Source organism: Perissodus microlepis, chromosome 9 (genome assembly GCF_051167445.1).
Source record: "Perissodus microlepis isolate ML-2025 ecotype Zambia chromosome 9, ASM5116744v1, whole genome shotgun sequence".
NCBI lineage: Eukaryota > Metazoa > Chordata > Actinopteri > Cichliformes > Cichlidae > Perissodus > Perissodus microlepis.
In genome coordinates, this window is record NC_140469.1 from 33574535 (window position 1) to 33592520 (window position 17986).

General features: G+C 43.7%; 1 protein-coding gene across 1 annotated transcript; it reads left to right on the plus strand.

Annotated features, from left to right (window-relative positions):
- Window positions 1-63: 63 nt before the first annotated feature.
- LOC146380927 (guanine nucleotide-binding protein G(olf) subunit alpha-like) lies at window positions 64-16840 on the plus strand. The gene is made up of 12 exons (XM_084939908.1): window positions 64-2734; window positions 3172-3244; window positions 4648-4702; window positions 4850-4969; window positions 6620-6717; window positions 7159-7213; window positions 7289-7362; window positions 15212-15270; window positions 15349-15469; window positions 15578-15708; window positions 16206-16273; window positions 16350-16840. Exons 1-12 carry the CDS (start codon window positions 2584-2586, stop codon window positions 16494-16496), a joined length of 1152 nt encoding a protein of 383 aa, XP_084796034.1. The 5' UTR covers window positions 64-2583; the 3' UTR covers window positions 16497-16840.
- Window positions 16841-17986: the final 1146 nt, after the last annotated feature.

Sequence of the window (17986 nt, forward strand, 5' to 3'; positions counted from 1 at the left end):
TATAAAGCGCTTTCAGACAAAGTACACCTCTTTGAAAATAAAGAGATAAATAAAAGTGATGCATAGCAATACAAGTTTAAAAACATAAGTTAAAAATGATTTTTTTTAAAAAGGCAGCGAATTAAGACGTAGGATCAGATGAACAAGTGAGTCTTCAACTTAGCTTTAAAAACCTCCACAGAGCATGCCTGCCTTGCACTATCTGTAAACCTCTAAAACTTTTCTTTGGTAGCCCAGAAAGGAGAGCGTTACAATAATCGATACGTGCTGACATTTATTTGTTTATATTTTATTTGTCTTTAGTGGTAACAGCTCATTGCCATGGTTGAAGTTTGACAGGCTGCAGTGACTTGACCAATCCACCAGGTGGAGACAAACTTGGCGGAGCACTTGAGAAATGATGTCTGTTCCAAAGAACAAACACAAACAAAATGTTTTAATAATCATAATAAATATGAGGGGAATAATGTGCACAGTAAAAAAATGAGATGAGCTCCTTGAGCCTGCACAGGGGGTGAAACGCTGAGTGTACTGGTCCCTGTGCAGCAGCGCCCCCTGCTGCTTAAACAGTTTATGAAACAGGTCTGTATCACACACATGCAGCTTAGAGTTATCAGCCAGAGATTCAGAGCTTTCTGCAGTTTGGTGTTTAAAACAGCTGCAGTTGGTTGTGGACAAAAACCTTTATTTATGATTCATATTACACTGACTCCATGTGAGCCACATGTTAATGTCGCTGCATGGCTGAAGAAATAAAAGGAGTTCAGGTGAAGTGTTTGTACGAGGAGCTGCTCAGCTTTAAATCTAAAAAAAACTGCAGTCACGTCATCTCCCAAATCTTCATTTATTTCAATAAGGTTACAAAGGAAACGCATCGCATGTTGAAATATCTCAGATTTGTCTTTCCGAGTGTTATTCCCGCACCCGTTTCCTCCCAAACATCAGTTTCGACCTTTTATCTGGACTGGAGTCTGTTCTGGTCCAACAGAGTCCTGCCTGAAACCAGTTTGTTTTTGTGTCTGTGCCACTAGTCGTCAGGCAACAAACTGACACAAGAAGAAAAACAGCAAAAATCCCCCAAAGGAAAGGAGATGGGGAGATGCCTAATGAGGCACCGTTAGAGACCTTAGAGGGGAGGCAGGTGGGAGAGAGCTGCTCAGGTGTGTCACTACTCAGAGAAGAGCACACCCGAGCAGCAGCAGTCTGCTCCATCTGCCTGAACTGGACTGAAACTGGACCTGGGCCAGCAGCTCTGTATTCTTCTTCTTCGTGGACTTTGATGGCCGGACTGATCCTGAGCCGCTGAGACATCACGGGTCGGTACCTTTCAGACTTTTAAACTGGATCAGTGCTAGGGTCCTGTACCCAGCTCATTTACAGTTGTTTAGAAGGTAGTTTATCTCAGAGCAATCAGTTTATTATAAGAGTGGAAACTGTTTATTTACATTTTTAAGATTTCGTTTTCCATTCAAACTCATTTCCATTTTTCCTCTATGGTTTGTTTTTGTTACTGCTTGTTATAAATCTACGTGAGTGTGACAGAGAGACCTGTCAGGCATGAACCAGGCTGTGAAGACCAGAAAGTATTTGTGAAGAAGGGTAAAAGCACAAATACACAAATCCTTTGCTGTGTGTGATCCGCCATGTAGGATGTTTCCAGGAGGAAAAAACAAATCCAGTGTAGGAAACGTTGTTTGGCTCCGTGTCCCCACACACGACTGCAAGGATTTTAAATCTGGTTTGTGTTAAACAACTTCTACAATTTAAACTCAGCATTTCAATTAAAAAATAAACTACCTGTAGCATCTAAAGTAAAAGTACTCGGATCCATCATACACATTCTTCAAATGCTCTCCACAGTAACACTTTCATCTACTGATATCAGATTTCTATTTAAAAAAAAAAAACTCTAATACTGAAAACCAAGATCTAGCGTAGCATAGATCTGCTTTTTTAGTACAAGTGTACTTAAGTAAAGCACTTGAGGAGTGGCAAAATACATGCAGACCCATACACACCAAAAACATTCCTGTTAGGAATGAAGTAAGCTAGCTAACATTGAAGAAACTGCTCGAGCTTCCTACACTACGAGTTTCATTTGCACCCGTCTGTCTATCCCAGGCTTCACGTTTTAATGGAGCCATCCAACCGTCTTACTGCTCGGCATCAGCTGGGGGGTGTGCTCCTGGACCAAATCATGAAATAAGGTGGGGTGAGGCGGGGCCAGAAGCTAACTGGATTTATTCCTCCTTGCCAAAAAGAAAACAAAACTAATGTCAGTAAACAAATGTTATTTCTGTCAACGATCCTTAAAGTCGACTTTTCTCCCCCTTACGCCGTCCCTGCTACGATGTGCCAAGTTGTCAGCCAACAGTCAAAAACATGAATGAAAAAGCAGCCAAAGAAGAAGTTTAGAGGAGCTTCCTCAAAGCCTGAAAAACAACTGCTCAAGAGCACTTTAAAAGTCACCAGGAAGTCGAGCTATAAAAAAAAAACCTGAGGGATGGCTCAAGAATTTTACACGCATTAAAAAAACAAAGATGCGCTGTGTGGTGGGTCTTTGTCCGGTTCTTACTGGTTTCTATGGTTCCAGTTGAGATGGGCTGTCTGGGCGGCAAAACAGATGAAGAACGACTGGATGAAAAGGCAAAGAGAGAAGCAAATAAGAAGATCGAGAAGCAGCTGCAGAGGGAACGACAGACGTACAAAGCTACACACAGACTCTTACTGCTGGGTGAGATGCCGCCGTCTCTTTCAATTTATTTTTGTTTGAGCAATTTCAGAATTAACTTTAAAAAGTGGTTCCAAATGTGGGGCACAATAAGCCCATATTAGGCTTTCAGAATCTGTCACGGTATCACCGTCATGTCACCAGAGTTTGGGTCCTCTGACGAAGCCTAAATAATATTTTGAACTTTAGCCAAACATTTAGTTACCCAACAATAAATTATGACAATACTTGACATCTCTAATCAGACTTTAGCTCTTGAGCTCGTCACCCATGAAAGCTACGAGACTCCATGTGTTTACACCAGTAGGTGATATAAGAAGAAAAAAGCAACCACTCATTTTATCTACTAAAAACCTGGCTCAGCTTTCTGAATATTATGTGTGATGAAGAACATGTTGACTGTAAGGATAGCATCTGTCCATCCATCTCTCTGTCTGTAGGTGCAGGAGAATCGGGTAAAAGCACCATTGTCAAACAGATGAGGATTCTTCATGTGGACGGCTTTAATGCTGAGTGAGTTTATTAAAGCCATTAGCACATACACACTCGTACACGCATGCATACATCACAGTGTATTAAACTAGAAAAATAGTTGGCCGTCCAGACCACATAACCAGTAGGTGTTGGCTCATGGAAACCTACGCCATGAAGCTTCTGGCTCTGTCTTTGTGCTGATGTTAATGCCGGGCTAGGTTGAAACTCTGCTGTTATTGAGTCAGCAGTGCGTCAGTGACTTAGGCACTCTGCCCCTCATGTGCAGTAGACACTGCACCCTTTTCTGTCTGAGAATCAGAAGTTGGACTTCTCATTCTCACTGCTTTACCAATGCACCCGGTGCTAAAAGAATCACATAATCCACAAAGTGCAGAGAGATCAAAGCAGATCCCTCCATCACTTGGATACGCCATGAAGTCCTATCCATTAAGGTTATGAACAGACTGACAAAAGGCGAGTCTGGCAGAGCCCACCAAGAATGAATAGGATGTAGAACATAGCTAGTAAGGTAAACATATATGGTACAGGGACTGGATAGTCCAGTTAACCCTACACTACTGATGCACCTTCAGCAGGACACAGGACACCCTGTGGAATGTGGTCAAATGCTGTTTCCACACCACAAAGCACATGAAGGTTGGCTGTGAAAACTTTCATGCATCCTTAAATATAGTTATGCTTCTGCTAAACCAACACATCTAAAAGAAAAGTTTGAAACTGCACAAAGCAGATCCACTTGCTTTAAAGCATCAGCTGACTGCAGTGTGGTTGGTTAAATACATAACCCTGGCCAGTAGGCATGATGTATAGGTCTTAGACAGAACCGTGGTTTTCTCCAAACATGCACATTATAAAAAACAAATATCTTGACTTTGGTATTGTATAAAAGTGTAAGTGTTATGGTTTAATACGATGCAGCTTTGCAAACTGTCCATACCTGTTCAGTCTTTGGGGTGAATTTGCTGGGATGTCCACTCCTAGGAAAATTGTCAGTAAGTAAAATGTTATTTATATAGCACATTTCTAGATAAAAAGATCACAAAGTGCTTCACAAAGTATAAAACAAAAACTGTCAGCTTTCTTCCGCTTGTGAAAAATCCTTAAATGTTTATGAATGGCCTCAGTAGATGCTGGAGTCACTATATTTAATCCCTCATTAATGTCAAAGTGTTTATTATTATAATAAGTGTTTTTTGGATCAATATTTCTAATAATGACATCATCACAGGTGGAGACGCCCAGATGTGTCTCTGTTTGTGACTTGAATTGGAATAAAGTTTTATCTTGTGGAGTGTAGCTTGAATGACAAGACGTTGGGTGTAGATGGAGACTGAGGACTAAACAAACTGCAGCTGAACATGTTCAGACTCTTGAGGCATCAGGATGTTTTACCTGAGCCAGTTTTCATGTTGGTCTTTCAGGGAGAAGCAGCAAAAGGTTCAGGACATCAGGAAGAACGTGAAGGACGCCATCGTGGTGAGTGACATGACGGCAAACACAGAACCTCAGTAATTGTTTTTCAAATGTTTGAAATCACAGGTGGTGACGGACAGCTGGAGCAAATCTGTGTGTGTGTGTGTGTGTGTGTGTGTGTGTGTGTGTGTGTGTGTGTGTGGGTGTTAGACAATTGTGTCAGCTATGACTATTCTGGCTCCGCCCATTCCCCTGGGTAACCCTGGTAACCAGTTCAGAGCGGACTACATCAAGAGCATCGGTCCTCTGTCTGACTTTGAATACACCGAGGTAACACACACACACACAGGCGAGTTTCTTTCAGTCCTGCAGGAAATCAGACACATCACATGACGGTCGGAGGTCGTGTGGCGTGTGAACGTTTGACTGGCTGGAAGAAAGAAGTTGTTAAAGGTGTTTTTGTTTTAAAGGTTGACGCTGGTGGATTTGAAGTGGGTGACATCACTGGGGTGTGATTGTTGTGTGAATTGTCAAAAAGATTTTCTTCACCACTCTGTGTAAAGATCAGTTTGTGTTTAAGTTTCCAGCCATCACAGAAATATAAATAATCACTGAAAGCGATGAAGTTAATCCAACACGTCCGTATTGCCACCTCATGACCAATGGTCAGGACCTGCAGGACAGGTGAGACCAAGGTGTGACACATACAGGCAGCTCGGCTGAAGCTGTCTGCAGTCGTCAGCAGCTAAGAGAAGACTTACCTGATTACAGGTGAGCTGCACCTTTAAAGCAGCACCAGGAGACCTGCTTTAAATCTTGTTTGTTTTAATGATGTTAATGACATGATGTAACGGCTTCACCTCAGCCGCACACACACCTGCCTCGGGGAATCACCTGAGGCCTCATTATCCAAACAGTGGAGTCTCGGAGGACTCAGACACTCAAAACAAATGTCTTCCTGCGTTGCTTCACTCTCACATGCTTCACGGCACAGTCACTGCTGTCCAGTCAGCCGACATCGCCCTGCCAACGTGTCAGCCGCCCTGAAAGTATTAAACTGTGGAAATCACAGCTCCTCGTCAGTAGATTAGGTGTGGACGCTACTGTAATATCCAGCAACATGAGCTCTGTTCATCCAGCCTTCAGTCAGCACCACATGATTTTTAAATGATAAAATCAACTACCTGTGAGTTCATGTTTAACAACATCTGCACTCTGACATACCAGTGTGGCCGGAGGGTTACAGAGCTGTGACGTTCTACTGCGTAGACAGGAAGCCTAGGTTTGAACGGCAAACACGTGAAAATGAATGAAATAAACTGCCTTTGTGTCCCAAACTGGATCAAGGTTTCAGTGTGACAGGATCACTTTAGTGCTGCAGCAGTGAGTTCATGTTAAACCAGGAAAGACTGTCTGTGTCTGTAGCAGGAAGTGCTGCACTGAAACAGCTGTTAGCTGTCAGGTTGGTGTTTGTAAAGCACATTATATACGAGGAGTGTGGAGGTGGAGAGCCTGTTTGAGTCCCCAGACCGACCGGCTGGAGTCCGACACTCCAGTTTTTCCCTGCAACACCGGGTGTATCGAGCCAATCAGCCGGGCAAAGCAGATGATCAGCTATCAGTGCTACTTTATGCTATAAATGAGTCTCTCTTAGCCAACACAACCAAACAGTTTACAGCATCACAGGTTATCACACAGCACAAAATATTTCCTGCTGAAACACAATCATGCTAACATCCATCAGCATGTCCACAGGAAAAAAAATCTCCATGTTACGGTCTCATCACATTTGACTTTGCTTTTCCTCACTTCTGATATGAAGTCGTCCAGTCAGTCAGACGATGTGAGGGAAAAAACATCTCCAAAAAGTGTGCCGTCTCTTCCTCGTTGTCTTCGCCCTTTTCCCCCTGCAGACATGCTGATGGGATTCACAATCATGCTTCGACAGGAAACTTCAAAGCTAAACTTTTGATCTTTCAGGAGTTCTTTGAGCATGCTCAGAAGCTGTGGGAGGACGACGGTGTGAAGGCGTGCTTTGAGCGTGCCAATGAATATCAGCTGATTGACTGCGCTCAGTAGTAAGACACTCACATTCACATGTTCCAGTCTTTGTGAGGGCCTTCATTACACCCAGGGCACTGGCACACCTCAGCACAGACACCGCTTCTGACCCTCACTCTTGTTACAACTTGGTTCAAAAGCATAAATGTGGAGACTGAGACCAGAGCTTGAAGAAGCATGGGTTTGACTTTAAATTACAAAAGAAGTTAGCTGTATCATTTGGTAACCCAAAGATTCTCAGGCATCCCATTGGCAGGTGTAGTCAGTTCACAATCAAACATAGGCCCCACCTGAATGCTACTGCACTGTCACTGCAAAGAGAACAGGATGCAGAGGGATGTAGCACTGTGTCCTCATAAAGACATACAAACCATCACACACTCTGCAATCTCAGTGGACCAATCACAACACTCCTGTACAGCTTCTCATCATCATCATCATCTCATCCTGTGTTTCAGCTTCCTGAATCGGCTGGACTCAGTTCGGAGGCCCGATTACTCACCCACCGACCAGGTAACGAACCAGCCAATCAAACAGCAGCACCCAGCATGACTCACCTATTGCTGACTCACTGTTCTCCTCCTGCAGGACCTGCTGCGCTGCAGAGTTCTGACTTCAGGGATTTTTGAAACCAGGTTTCAGGTGGACAAAGTCAACTTCCAGTAAGTGGAACAACCTGCAGAACAGTTTCACAGACAGGAAATTAGAATCAGAATCAGAAAGGGTTTTACTAGGGGACTAGTAAAAGCGCTATACAAATACAGGCCATTTTATTGCCAAATGTTGAGCAGGTTTACAACATTAGGAAATTGCTGCGGTACTTAGTGCAAACATACTGTCAGACAATGCTTAAATAAACAAAAATAAAAATAAGTGCTAAGTAGATAGATTTATATGCATGAGTGCAGGTGGTGATCAGTGCAAACATGGAATGATGCAGTGAACACAGTGTAGGGTCATGTGTCTGTGGTGGGAACAGTCATATGGTTATTGTTCATGTGTCCAACAGCAGAGGGGAAGAAACTGTTCTTATGGGGAGAGATTCTGGTGTGAATGGACCGGAGCCTCCTGCCTGAGGGGAGCAGGTCAAACAGACTGTGTCCAGGGTGAGAAAGGTCAGCTGTGATCCGAGCTGCACGCCCCAGTGTCCTGGAGGTGTACAGGTCCTGCAGAGATGGGAGTCTGCAGCCAATCACCTTCTCAGCAGAGCGCACAACACGCTGCAGTCTGTTTGTCCCTGATAGTGGCTCCAGCGTACCACACGGTGATGGAGGAGGTGAGGATGGACTCGATGATTGCAGTGTAGAATTGCATCATCGTCCGTGTTGGCAGGTTGAATTTCTTCAGCTGCCTCAGGAAGTACATCCTCTGCTGGGCTTTCTTAATGATGGAGGTGATGGTGGGCTCCCACTTCAGGTCCTGGGTGATGGTGGTACCCAGGAAGCGGAATGAGTCCACAGAGGTGGTGAGGGTGTCAGTCAGGATGATGGGGGGGAGTGGGGCTGTGTGCTTCCTGAAGTCCACAATAATCTCCACTGTCTTCTGGGCATTCAGCACCAGGTTGTTGTGGCTGCACCAGGACACCAGACGTTCAACCTCCCTCCTGTAGGCAGACTCATCCCCGTCCGAGATGAGTCCAATAACGGTGGTGTCATCTGCAAACTTGATTAACTTGACAGACTGGTGGGTGGAGGTGCAGCAGTTGGTGTACAGGGAGAAGAGCAGAGGAGAAAGAACACAGCCCTGAGGGGAGCCGGTGCTGATGGTCCGGGAGTCCAAGACGTTCTTTCCCAGCCTCACATGCTGCTTCCTGTCCGTCAGAAAGTCAGTGATCCACCGGCAGATGGGATCAGGCACATTCATCTGGGAAAGCTTGCCTTGGAGATGGTCTGGAAGGATGGTGTTGAAGGCAGAGCTGAAGTCCACAAACAGGATCCTGGCGTAGGTTCCTGGGGAGTCCAGATGCTGCAGGATGAAGTGTAGAGCCATGTTGATAGCATCGTCTACAGACCTGCTGGCTCTGTATGCAAACAGGAGGGGGGCCGTGAGGGTCTTGAGGTAGGAAAGAACCAGGCACTCAAATGACTTCATGTCAGAGCCACAGGTCTGTAGTCATTTAGTCCAGTGATCCTTGGTTTCTTGGGGACATGGATTATGGTACTTGAAGCAGGCAGGCACATGACATGCCTGCAGTGAGGAGTTGAAAATGCCAGAAAACACTGGGGCCAGCTCGTGAGCACAGTGTCTGAGGGTGGCAGGAGACACACCGTCTGGGCCGGGAGCTTTCCGAGCATTCAGACTCTTAAACTGCTTCCTCACATCTGCTTCATGAATATGAAGAGCTGTGGTGGGAGGAGGTGGTGTGAAATCCTCCTTGGTGTGGGGTGTGGAGGGAGGGGTTGTAGGTGAAGTGTTTGATGGTGGTGATGGCTCTATGGAGGGGGGAGAGGTGGGGGAATGAGTGTCCAAAGTGTCTCTATTGTTGGGGCCGTTGGAGGTGTGAATGCTGCTTGATGGCTCAGTCAAAACGGCAGTAAAAGTCGTTAAGGGTGTTGGCCAAGGGCAAGTCATCAGTGGAGTGGTTTTAGGCTTGTAGTTGGTGATATTCCTAAAACGTTTCCACACAGAGGCCGAGTCATTCTCTGAGATCTGCTGCTGCATCTTCTCAGAGTGCTGATGTTTAGCAATGTCCACTTCTTTACTGAACCTGTACTTGGCCTCTCTGTAGCAGTCCCTGTCTCCGCTTCTGAACGCCTTTCTCTTTTCCAGCCACAGCTTTTTGAGTTTAGGAGTAAACCAGAGTTTGTCATTGTTATAACTCACCCTGGTGCGTGATGGCACAATGCTGTCCTCACAGAAGTGGATATAGGAGGTGACAGTGTCCGTAAACTCGTCCAAGCTGTTAGAAGCAGCCCTCATTGTGTCCCAGTCTGTAGACTCCAAACACGTGCGAAGCTCCTCCACAGCCTCGTTGCTCCAGTTTTTTTTAGTCCTCACGACAGATTTGGAGAGCTTCAGCGCGGGGATCAGGTGGATCATGACGTGGTCAGAAAGTCCGAGTGAACCACGCGATAGGCCCCGCTGATCGTGTTGTAACAGTGGTCCAAGGTCCTCTCCTCTCTGGTCGGGCATTTAATATACTGCTTGTATTTGGGAAGCTCTTGGCTCAGATTGGCTTTGTTAATTCAATTTTCAATTCAATTCAATTCAATTTTATTTATATAGCGCCAAATCACAACAAAAGTCGCCTCAAGGCGCTTCATAGATACAGAGAAAAACCCAACAATCATATGACCCCCTATGAGCAAGCACTTTGGCGACAGTGGGAAGGAAAAACTCCCTTTTAACAGGAAGAAACCTCCGGCAGAACCAGGCTCAGGGAGGGGCGGCCATCTGCTGCGACCGGTTGGGGTGAGAGAAGGAAGACAGGATAAAGACATGCTGTGGAAGAGAGACAGAGGTTAATAACAGATATGATTCAATGCAGAGAGGTCTATTAATACATAGTGAGTGAGAAAGGTGACTGGAAAGGAAAAACTCAATGCATCTTGGGAATCCCCCGGCAGCCTACGTCTATTGCAGCATAACTAAGGGAGGATTCAGGGTCACCTGGTCCAGCCCTAACTATATGCTTTAGCAAAAAGGAAAGTTTTAAGCCTAATCTTAAAAGTAGAGATAGTTTCTGTCTCCCGAATCCAAACTGGAAGCTGGTTCCACAGAAGAGGGGCCTGAAAACTGAAGGCTCTGCCTCCCATTCTACTTTTAAATACTCTAGGAACAACAAGTAGGCCTGCAGAGCGAGAGCGAAGTGCTCTAATAGGGTGATATGGTACTACAAGGTCATTAAGATAAGATGGGGCCTGATTATTTAAGACCTTGTATGTGAGGAGCAGGATTTTGAATTCAATTCTGGATTTAACAGGAAGCCAATGAAGGGAAGCCAAAACAGGAGAAATATGCTCTCTCCTTCTAGTCCCTGTCAGTACTCTTGCTGCAGCATTTTGGATTAGCTGAAGGCTTTTCAGTGAGTTTTTTGGACATCCTAATAATAATGAATTACAGTAGTCCAGCCTGGAAGTAATAAATGCATGAACTAGTTTTTCAGCGTCACTCTGAGACAGGATATTTCTAATTTTAGAGATGTTGCGCAAATGGAAGAAAGCAGTCTTACATATTTGTTTAATATGTGCGTTGAAGGACATGTCCTGGTCAAAAATGACTCCAAGGTTCCTCACAGCGTTACTGGAGGCCAAGGTAATGCCATCCAGAGTATGAATCTGGTTAGATACCATATTTCTAAGATTTTCAGGGCCGAGTACAATAACCTCAGTTTTATCTGAATTAAGAAGCAGAAAGTTAGCGGCCATCCAAGTCTTTATGTCTTTAAGACATTCCTGCAGTTTAACTCATTGGTGTGTGTTATCTGGCTTCATGGACAGATGGAGCTGGGTTTCATCTGCATAGCAGTGAAAATGTATGCTATGTCTTCTAATGATGCTGCCTAAGGGAAGCATGTATAATGTAAACAGAATTGGTCCTAGCACTGAACCCTGTGGAACTCCATAATTAACCTCAGTGTGTGAAGAGGACTCTCCATTTACATGCACAAATTGGAGTCTATTAGATAGATATGATACAAACCACTGCAGTGCAGTACCTGTAATACCTACAGCATGTTCTAATCGCTCTAATAGGATATTATGGTCGACAGTATCGAACGCTGCACTGAGGTCTAGCAGGACAAGCACAGAGATGAGTCCACTGTCAGAGGCCATAAGAAGATCATTTGTAACCTTCACTAAAGCTGTTTCTGTGCTGTGATGAGCTCTGAAACCTGACTGAAACTCTTCAAATAAACCATTCCTCTGCAGATGATCTGTTAGCTGTTTGACAACTACTCTTTCAAGGATTTTTGATATGAAAGGAAGGTTGGAGATTGGCCTATAATTAGCTAAGACTGCTGGGTCTAGAGATGGCTTTTTGAGTAAAGGTTTAACCACAGCCAGCTTGAAGGCCTGTGGTACATAGCCGATTATTAGAGATAGGTTGATCATATTTAAGATCGAAGAATTAATCAATGGCAGGACTTCTTTGAGCAGTTTTGTAGGAATGGGGTCTAAAAGACACGTTGATGGTTTGGAGGAAGTAATTATTGAAGTTAACTCAGAAAGATCAATTGGAGAAAAAGAGTCTAACTTAACATCAATGGTACTAAGAGTAGCTGTAGATAATATTACATCTGTGGGATGATTACTGGTAATTTTTTCTCTAATGATAAAAATTTTATTTGTGAAGAAGTTCATGAAGTCAGTACTAGTTAACGTTAAAGGGATGGTTGGCTCAACAGAGCTCTGACTCTTTGTCAGCCTGGCTACAGTGCTGAAGAGAAACCTGGGGTTGTTCTTATTTTCTTCAATCAGTGATGAATAGTAAGATGTTCTGGCTTTGCGGAGGGCTTTCTTATAAAGCAGCAAACTATTTCTCCAGGCTAAATGATGATCCTCTAAAATTTGTGACACGCCATTTCCTCTCCAGATTACGAGTCATCTGCTTTAGGGTACGTGTTTGAGAATTATACCACGGAGTCAGGTACTTCTGATTAGAGACCTTAGTTTTCACTGGAGCTACAGTATCCAGAGTCGTACGTAGTGAGGAGGTGAAATTATTAACAAGATAATCGACCTCTGTTGGGGTAGCGTTCAGATAGCTGCTCTGCTCTGTGTTGGTACAGGGCATTGAAGATGATAACAGTGGGTGGATTATATTCTTAAACTTAGTTACAGCGCTTTCAGAAAGACATCTACTTTGATAAAATCTACTCTCCACTGCTGTGTAATCAATTATTGTAAATGTAAATGTTATCAGGAAATGATCAGACAGGAGAGGGTTTTCAGGAAACACTGTTAAATGTTCAGTTTCTATGCCATATGTTAAAACAAGATCTAGAGTGTGATTAAAGTGGTGGGTGGGTTCTTTTACATTTTGAGAGAAGCCAATTGAGTCTAATAACAGACTAAATGCCATGTTGAGGCTGTCATTTTTAGCATCTACATGGATGTTAAAATCACCCACAATAATTATTTTATTTGAGCTCAGAACTAAATTAGATATAAAGTCTGAGAAATCAGACAGAAACTCTGTGTAAGGCCCAGGTGGACGATAGATGATAACAAGTAAGACTGGTTTCTGAGTTTCACAGCTGGGGTGGACAATGTTAAGCATCAGGCTTTCAAATGAATTAAAAGTCTGTCTTGGTCTTTCATTAATTAATAGGCTGGTGTGAAAAATTGCTGCCACACCACCCCCTCGGCCTGTGCTTCGAGGTTTCTGGTAGTTAGAATGACTCGGGGGTGTTGATTCATTTAAACTAACATAATCATCCTGCTGCAACCAGGTTTCTGTAAGGCAGAGTAAATCAATTTGTTGATCAATTATTAAGTCATGTACTAACAGAGACTTGGAGGAGAGAGACCTAATATTTAATAATCCACATTTCACTGTTTTACTCTTTGGTTCAGATGTGGATACTGTATTGTTCTTTCTTTTTGATTGTTTATGTTTAAGTTGTTTGTTGCTGGTTTTTAGTTTGTTTTTTGTCTTTTTGGAAGCTGACACAGTTTCTATGGAGATGGGTTTTTGGGGGGGTAGCAGGAGGAGAGAAGCTGCAGAGAGGCGTGTAAGACTGCAACTCTGCTTCCTGGTCCCAACTCTGGATAGTCATATTTTGGGGGGTTTAATAAATTTGTCCATATTTCTAGAAATGAGAGCTGCTCCATCCAAAGTGGGATGGATGCCGTCTCTCCTAACAAGACCAGGTTTCCTCCAGAAGGTTTGCCAATTATCTATGAAGCCCACATCGTTTCTGGGACACCACTCAGACAGCCAGCAATTTAAGGAGAACATGCGGCTAAACATGTCACTCCTGGTCTGATTGGGGAGGGGACCAGAGAAAACTACAGCTTTGTTACTTACTTAATTACTTCCTGTTCCTAAAGAAAACCATAAGCCCCATCAGAGAACCTGATTGTAGATCACTGATGAATAACCGGATCACCCACAATGCACTGCTGACAAGTGTTGGGGAGTAATGGAATACATGTACCGGCGTTACGTATTAAAATGCAAAATATGAGTAACTGTATTCCATTACCGTTACCCTTTAAAAGGTGGTAATCAGAATACAGTTACTTTGTTGAAATAAATGGATTACACAGCGGTATTTCCCTGTGTCATATATTAGGCTATGGCCTCTCTATTTTTGGTAATTCCACACACACAGTGGAAACCCAAACAAAACACGCATTAAGAGGCTCTAATGCCTGTGTCTCAATCTCGCGGCCCATGTCACCTCTACTTGCGGCCCACATAATGATGTGAAGAAATATTTTTCAATTCAATTTTATTTATATAGTGCCAAATCACAACAGTCGCCTCAAGGCGCTTTATATTGTAAGGTAGAGCCTAAAATAATACATAGAAAATACAGAGAAAAAACCCAACAATCATATGACCCCCTATGAACAAGCACTTTGGCGACAGCGGGAAGGAAAAACTCCCTTTTAACAGGAAGAAACCTCCGGCAGAACCGGGCTCAGGGAGGGGCGGGGCCATCTGCTGCGACCGGTTGGGGTGAGAGAAGGAAGACAGGATAAAGACATGCTGTGGAAGAGAGACAGAGGTTAATAACAGATATGATTCAGTGCAGAGAGGTCTGTTAACACATAGTGAGTGAGAAAGGTGACTGGAAAGGAAAAACTCAATGCATCATGGGAATCCCCGGCAGCCTACGTCTATTGCAGCATAACTAAGGGAGGATTCAGGGTCACCTGGTCCAGCCCTAACTATATGCTTTAGCAAAAAGGAAATTTTAAGCCTAATCTTAAAAATTTTAAAAATCATTATTCAAAAAATTTTTTAATGAGGGAAATAGGCAGAGCTTTCCAGGCTCTACTCTACTACTCATCACCTTGACAATAATCGACTGGTAAGACTCGACTGTACACTGTGTTCGTGTTTTCCTCCCAAACAATAAGTTCAGTTGGAGCAGCCTTTCAACGCCTCTCTGTGTCTCTAGCAAAGTTGACCCAGACAACAAAGTAAAGCTAGTTTTCAGCTACAAGCCCAGCACGAACCCGACGTATTAGCCAGAGGTCCCTTTACTACGATTCGGAGCCGCGGACCTGTTTTATATATGCGCCGAATAGTTTTCTACACGAGATCGCTGCAAAAAGTGCAGCCTTACCTAATGTCCACCTACTGTTACTCATTTATATTAAGATTTAAACATCTAGTTGCGTTGGTATGGAGAGTAACCTTCAGTAATAGTAATAAATCACACAGCAACAGGACATTCATGTACTATTCAAAACACGTTACTCTCATTGAGTAACGTAACAGAATAAGTTACAAACTACATTTTCGGGCATGTAGTCTGTAGTGGAATACATTTTTAAAGTAACCTTCCCATCACTGCTGCTGACAGACAGCTCTAACCGTGTTTGTGTGTGTCAGTATGTTTGATGTAGGAGGACAGCGGGACGAACGCAGGAAGTGGATTCAGTGCTTCAACGGTGAGGAAAAAACAGATTCTTTATCGATCGAGCCTGAAAGCAGCAGGGAGTTTGATGTGTGTGTGCACTTCCGTCCAGATGTGACCGCCATCATCTTCGTGGCAGCGAGCAGCAGCTACAACATGGTGATCCGTGAGGACAACTCCACCAATCGGCTGCGAGAATCTCTGGACCTCTTCAGATCTATCTGGACCAACAGGTTCTCTGACTGACTGAAGTTGCCAATTACTCTCTGATTGGCTGCCTTAAACACCTCCTACCAACTTAGTACATGTAGTTGACTGTCCTGTTCTCTGATTGGCCGTAGGTTCCTGAAGACGATTTCAGTGATCCTCTTCCTGAACAAACAGGATGTTCTTGCTGAGAAGATTCTGGCTGGAAAGTCGAAGCTGGAGGATTATTTCCCAGAATATAACAACTACCAGCTTCCTGCTGATGGTAAATATCCAAAGAGTGTGGAAAGTTAATGCCCTCTATTTGTCTCAAAGGTTTGCACTGAATTTCAAACTTGCTGCTCCTTCCTCCTAGAATAAGCTGCAGAATGTGCAGGAGACTTAAGGTTTGACTGAGTTTAAGGCCATTTTAAACGAGTTGAATGCAGTTAATTCAAGATGCAAATGTTTTTCCTGAATATTATTAGCTTTGTTTCTGGCCTTGGAGCATTGCTTCTGAAGGCTTATTGTGACTGAAGTCTGTACATTGTGTGATTTTTCTTTTTTTCCCCCTCTTTGTGTGATTGACTGCTGTATGACTTGTGTGTGTGTATATATGTGTAGCTTACGCCTGTAATGCTGTCATTCTTGGTTGGGACTTTTAATCTCGGGACTTTTTATTTTTTCCTGGTTGAATACACACAAATGGAAATCTGTCCCACCAACACGTGAGTGCGCCTCGGGCATGTGAACACACCTCTTGACCATGCACACTTGTTTCAGCTGTTCCAGACACTGATGAAGACCCCAAAGTGATGAGGGCCAAGTTCTTCATCAGAGATGAGTTTCTGGTAAAATCGCTTCCCGCATTGACATCACGCTATCACACGATGGCGTGTTCAGACTAACATGCGACTCCCGTTTCAGAGGATCAGTACGGCGAGCGGTGACGGCAAACATTACTGCTACCCCCACTTCACCTGTGCTGTTGACACCGAGAACATCCGCCGTGTCTTCAACGACTGCCGTGACATCATCCAGCGGATGCACCTGCGGCAGTATGAACTGCTCTGATTGACTGCTGGGCGCCGCCTGGCCCCGGCCACTCTGAAGAAGCCGATAAGTAATCGATGCAGATAGCCGATCAATGCTCATAGGGTTTGTGATATTTATTAGTGATTATTGATTAGGACAGAATCTTATTAGCTGTGTGTTCCATGTGCTTTATGTCCTGCAGGGTATTGTGGTCAGAATTATTGGCATGGCAGCAATGTGTCATGTGGGAGGAGGTGGAGTCTGGAAATCTATTTTTACATGTTATTTGTGTTATCTTTGCTCTGATTGGCTGATCCATTTGAATAATTAAACACCTTTGTTTACCTGTGAACTTGGGGTCAAAGGTCAGTCTTTATTCAGAAGCTGTTCAAATGTTTTTATTTGTTATTCAGAGAGCTAAGTGTTTACCTGCAGGTTGCCAGGTGTGTCCTGGCTTCACTACGCCACGGTAACCTATAGACTCAAGATTCATGTCCACAACAGATGGAATATAACGTGACAGGAAGCGACTCAGTCTTCTAATCTGAAGACTGTCTTTCCAATTAATTTCCAAATTAAAATTCAGGGATTTTTCTACCACCCTTTAAAAAAACAAAAAAAAACTCTTCACGTTTTAAGAGCTTCACGTTGTTGATTTTGAACACTTTCTCAGAAACACAAGCTGTGACGATGTTTTCACCCTTTGAGAAGCAACAGCACACAGAGAAACTGGGGACTTTGAAGTGATACCAGATTGTTCAGCTTTCTGCTCCTGAACAACTATAACATATCTTTATGGTTTGATCCAAATGAAACATACAAATAAAATTTTGATTTTTTTTTTTTTTTGTTGCTGATCTTCAGATGACAGTGCATCTAAATAAAGGGCACAGAGACACAGAACTACTACTCTGTCATTAAAAGAGTTAGGAGAGAGTAATGTAGCTTACTGTCAACATGTAGATGAAAATGAGCTGATGGTAACTAACCTCAGGCTGGCAGTATTATACCTGCTGGCTTTAATGCCACAAACTAGCCAGGTGAACAGGTGCAGATGACTCTGCCGGCTTGAGGACTCTGATCACCAGAGCAGGTACGAAGCACTAAAGTGATCTCGTTTATCCTCAGTCTTTACTAAAAACATCTAAAAACAATAAACTGTGAGAGGATGAGATAACTGAGCTCAGCTGCAGAATCACGTACGTGTGTCTGGATTCTGACTGCCACCAGGTGAGAGGCATGTGTACCTGAGAGTGTCACCTGCTCATCACCGGGCACACAGACACACCTGTGCTATCCCATAGTTTGGGCTGTGGGAGAACAGAGATATCTTTGAACCTTCTTCCTGTAACAGTGCCACTTGAAGTCAGGAGAGGTACTTTATCAGCTGGTTTATACCTGCACAAGTAAGCACACAACACTGCCCCCTGATGGTGAAGCTTCTCTTAAATTCTCTGATTAAACATTTCCTGTGGTCCGAGTCAGCTGATGGCTTTGTAACGTTTCACATAGGATAAGGTCAGATCATG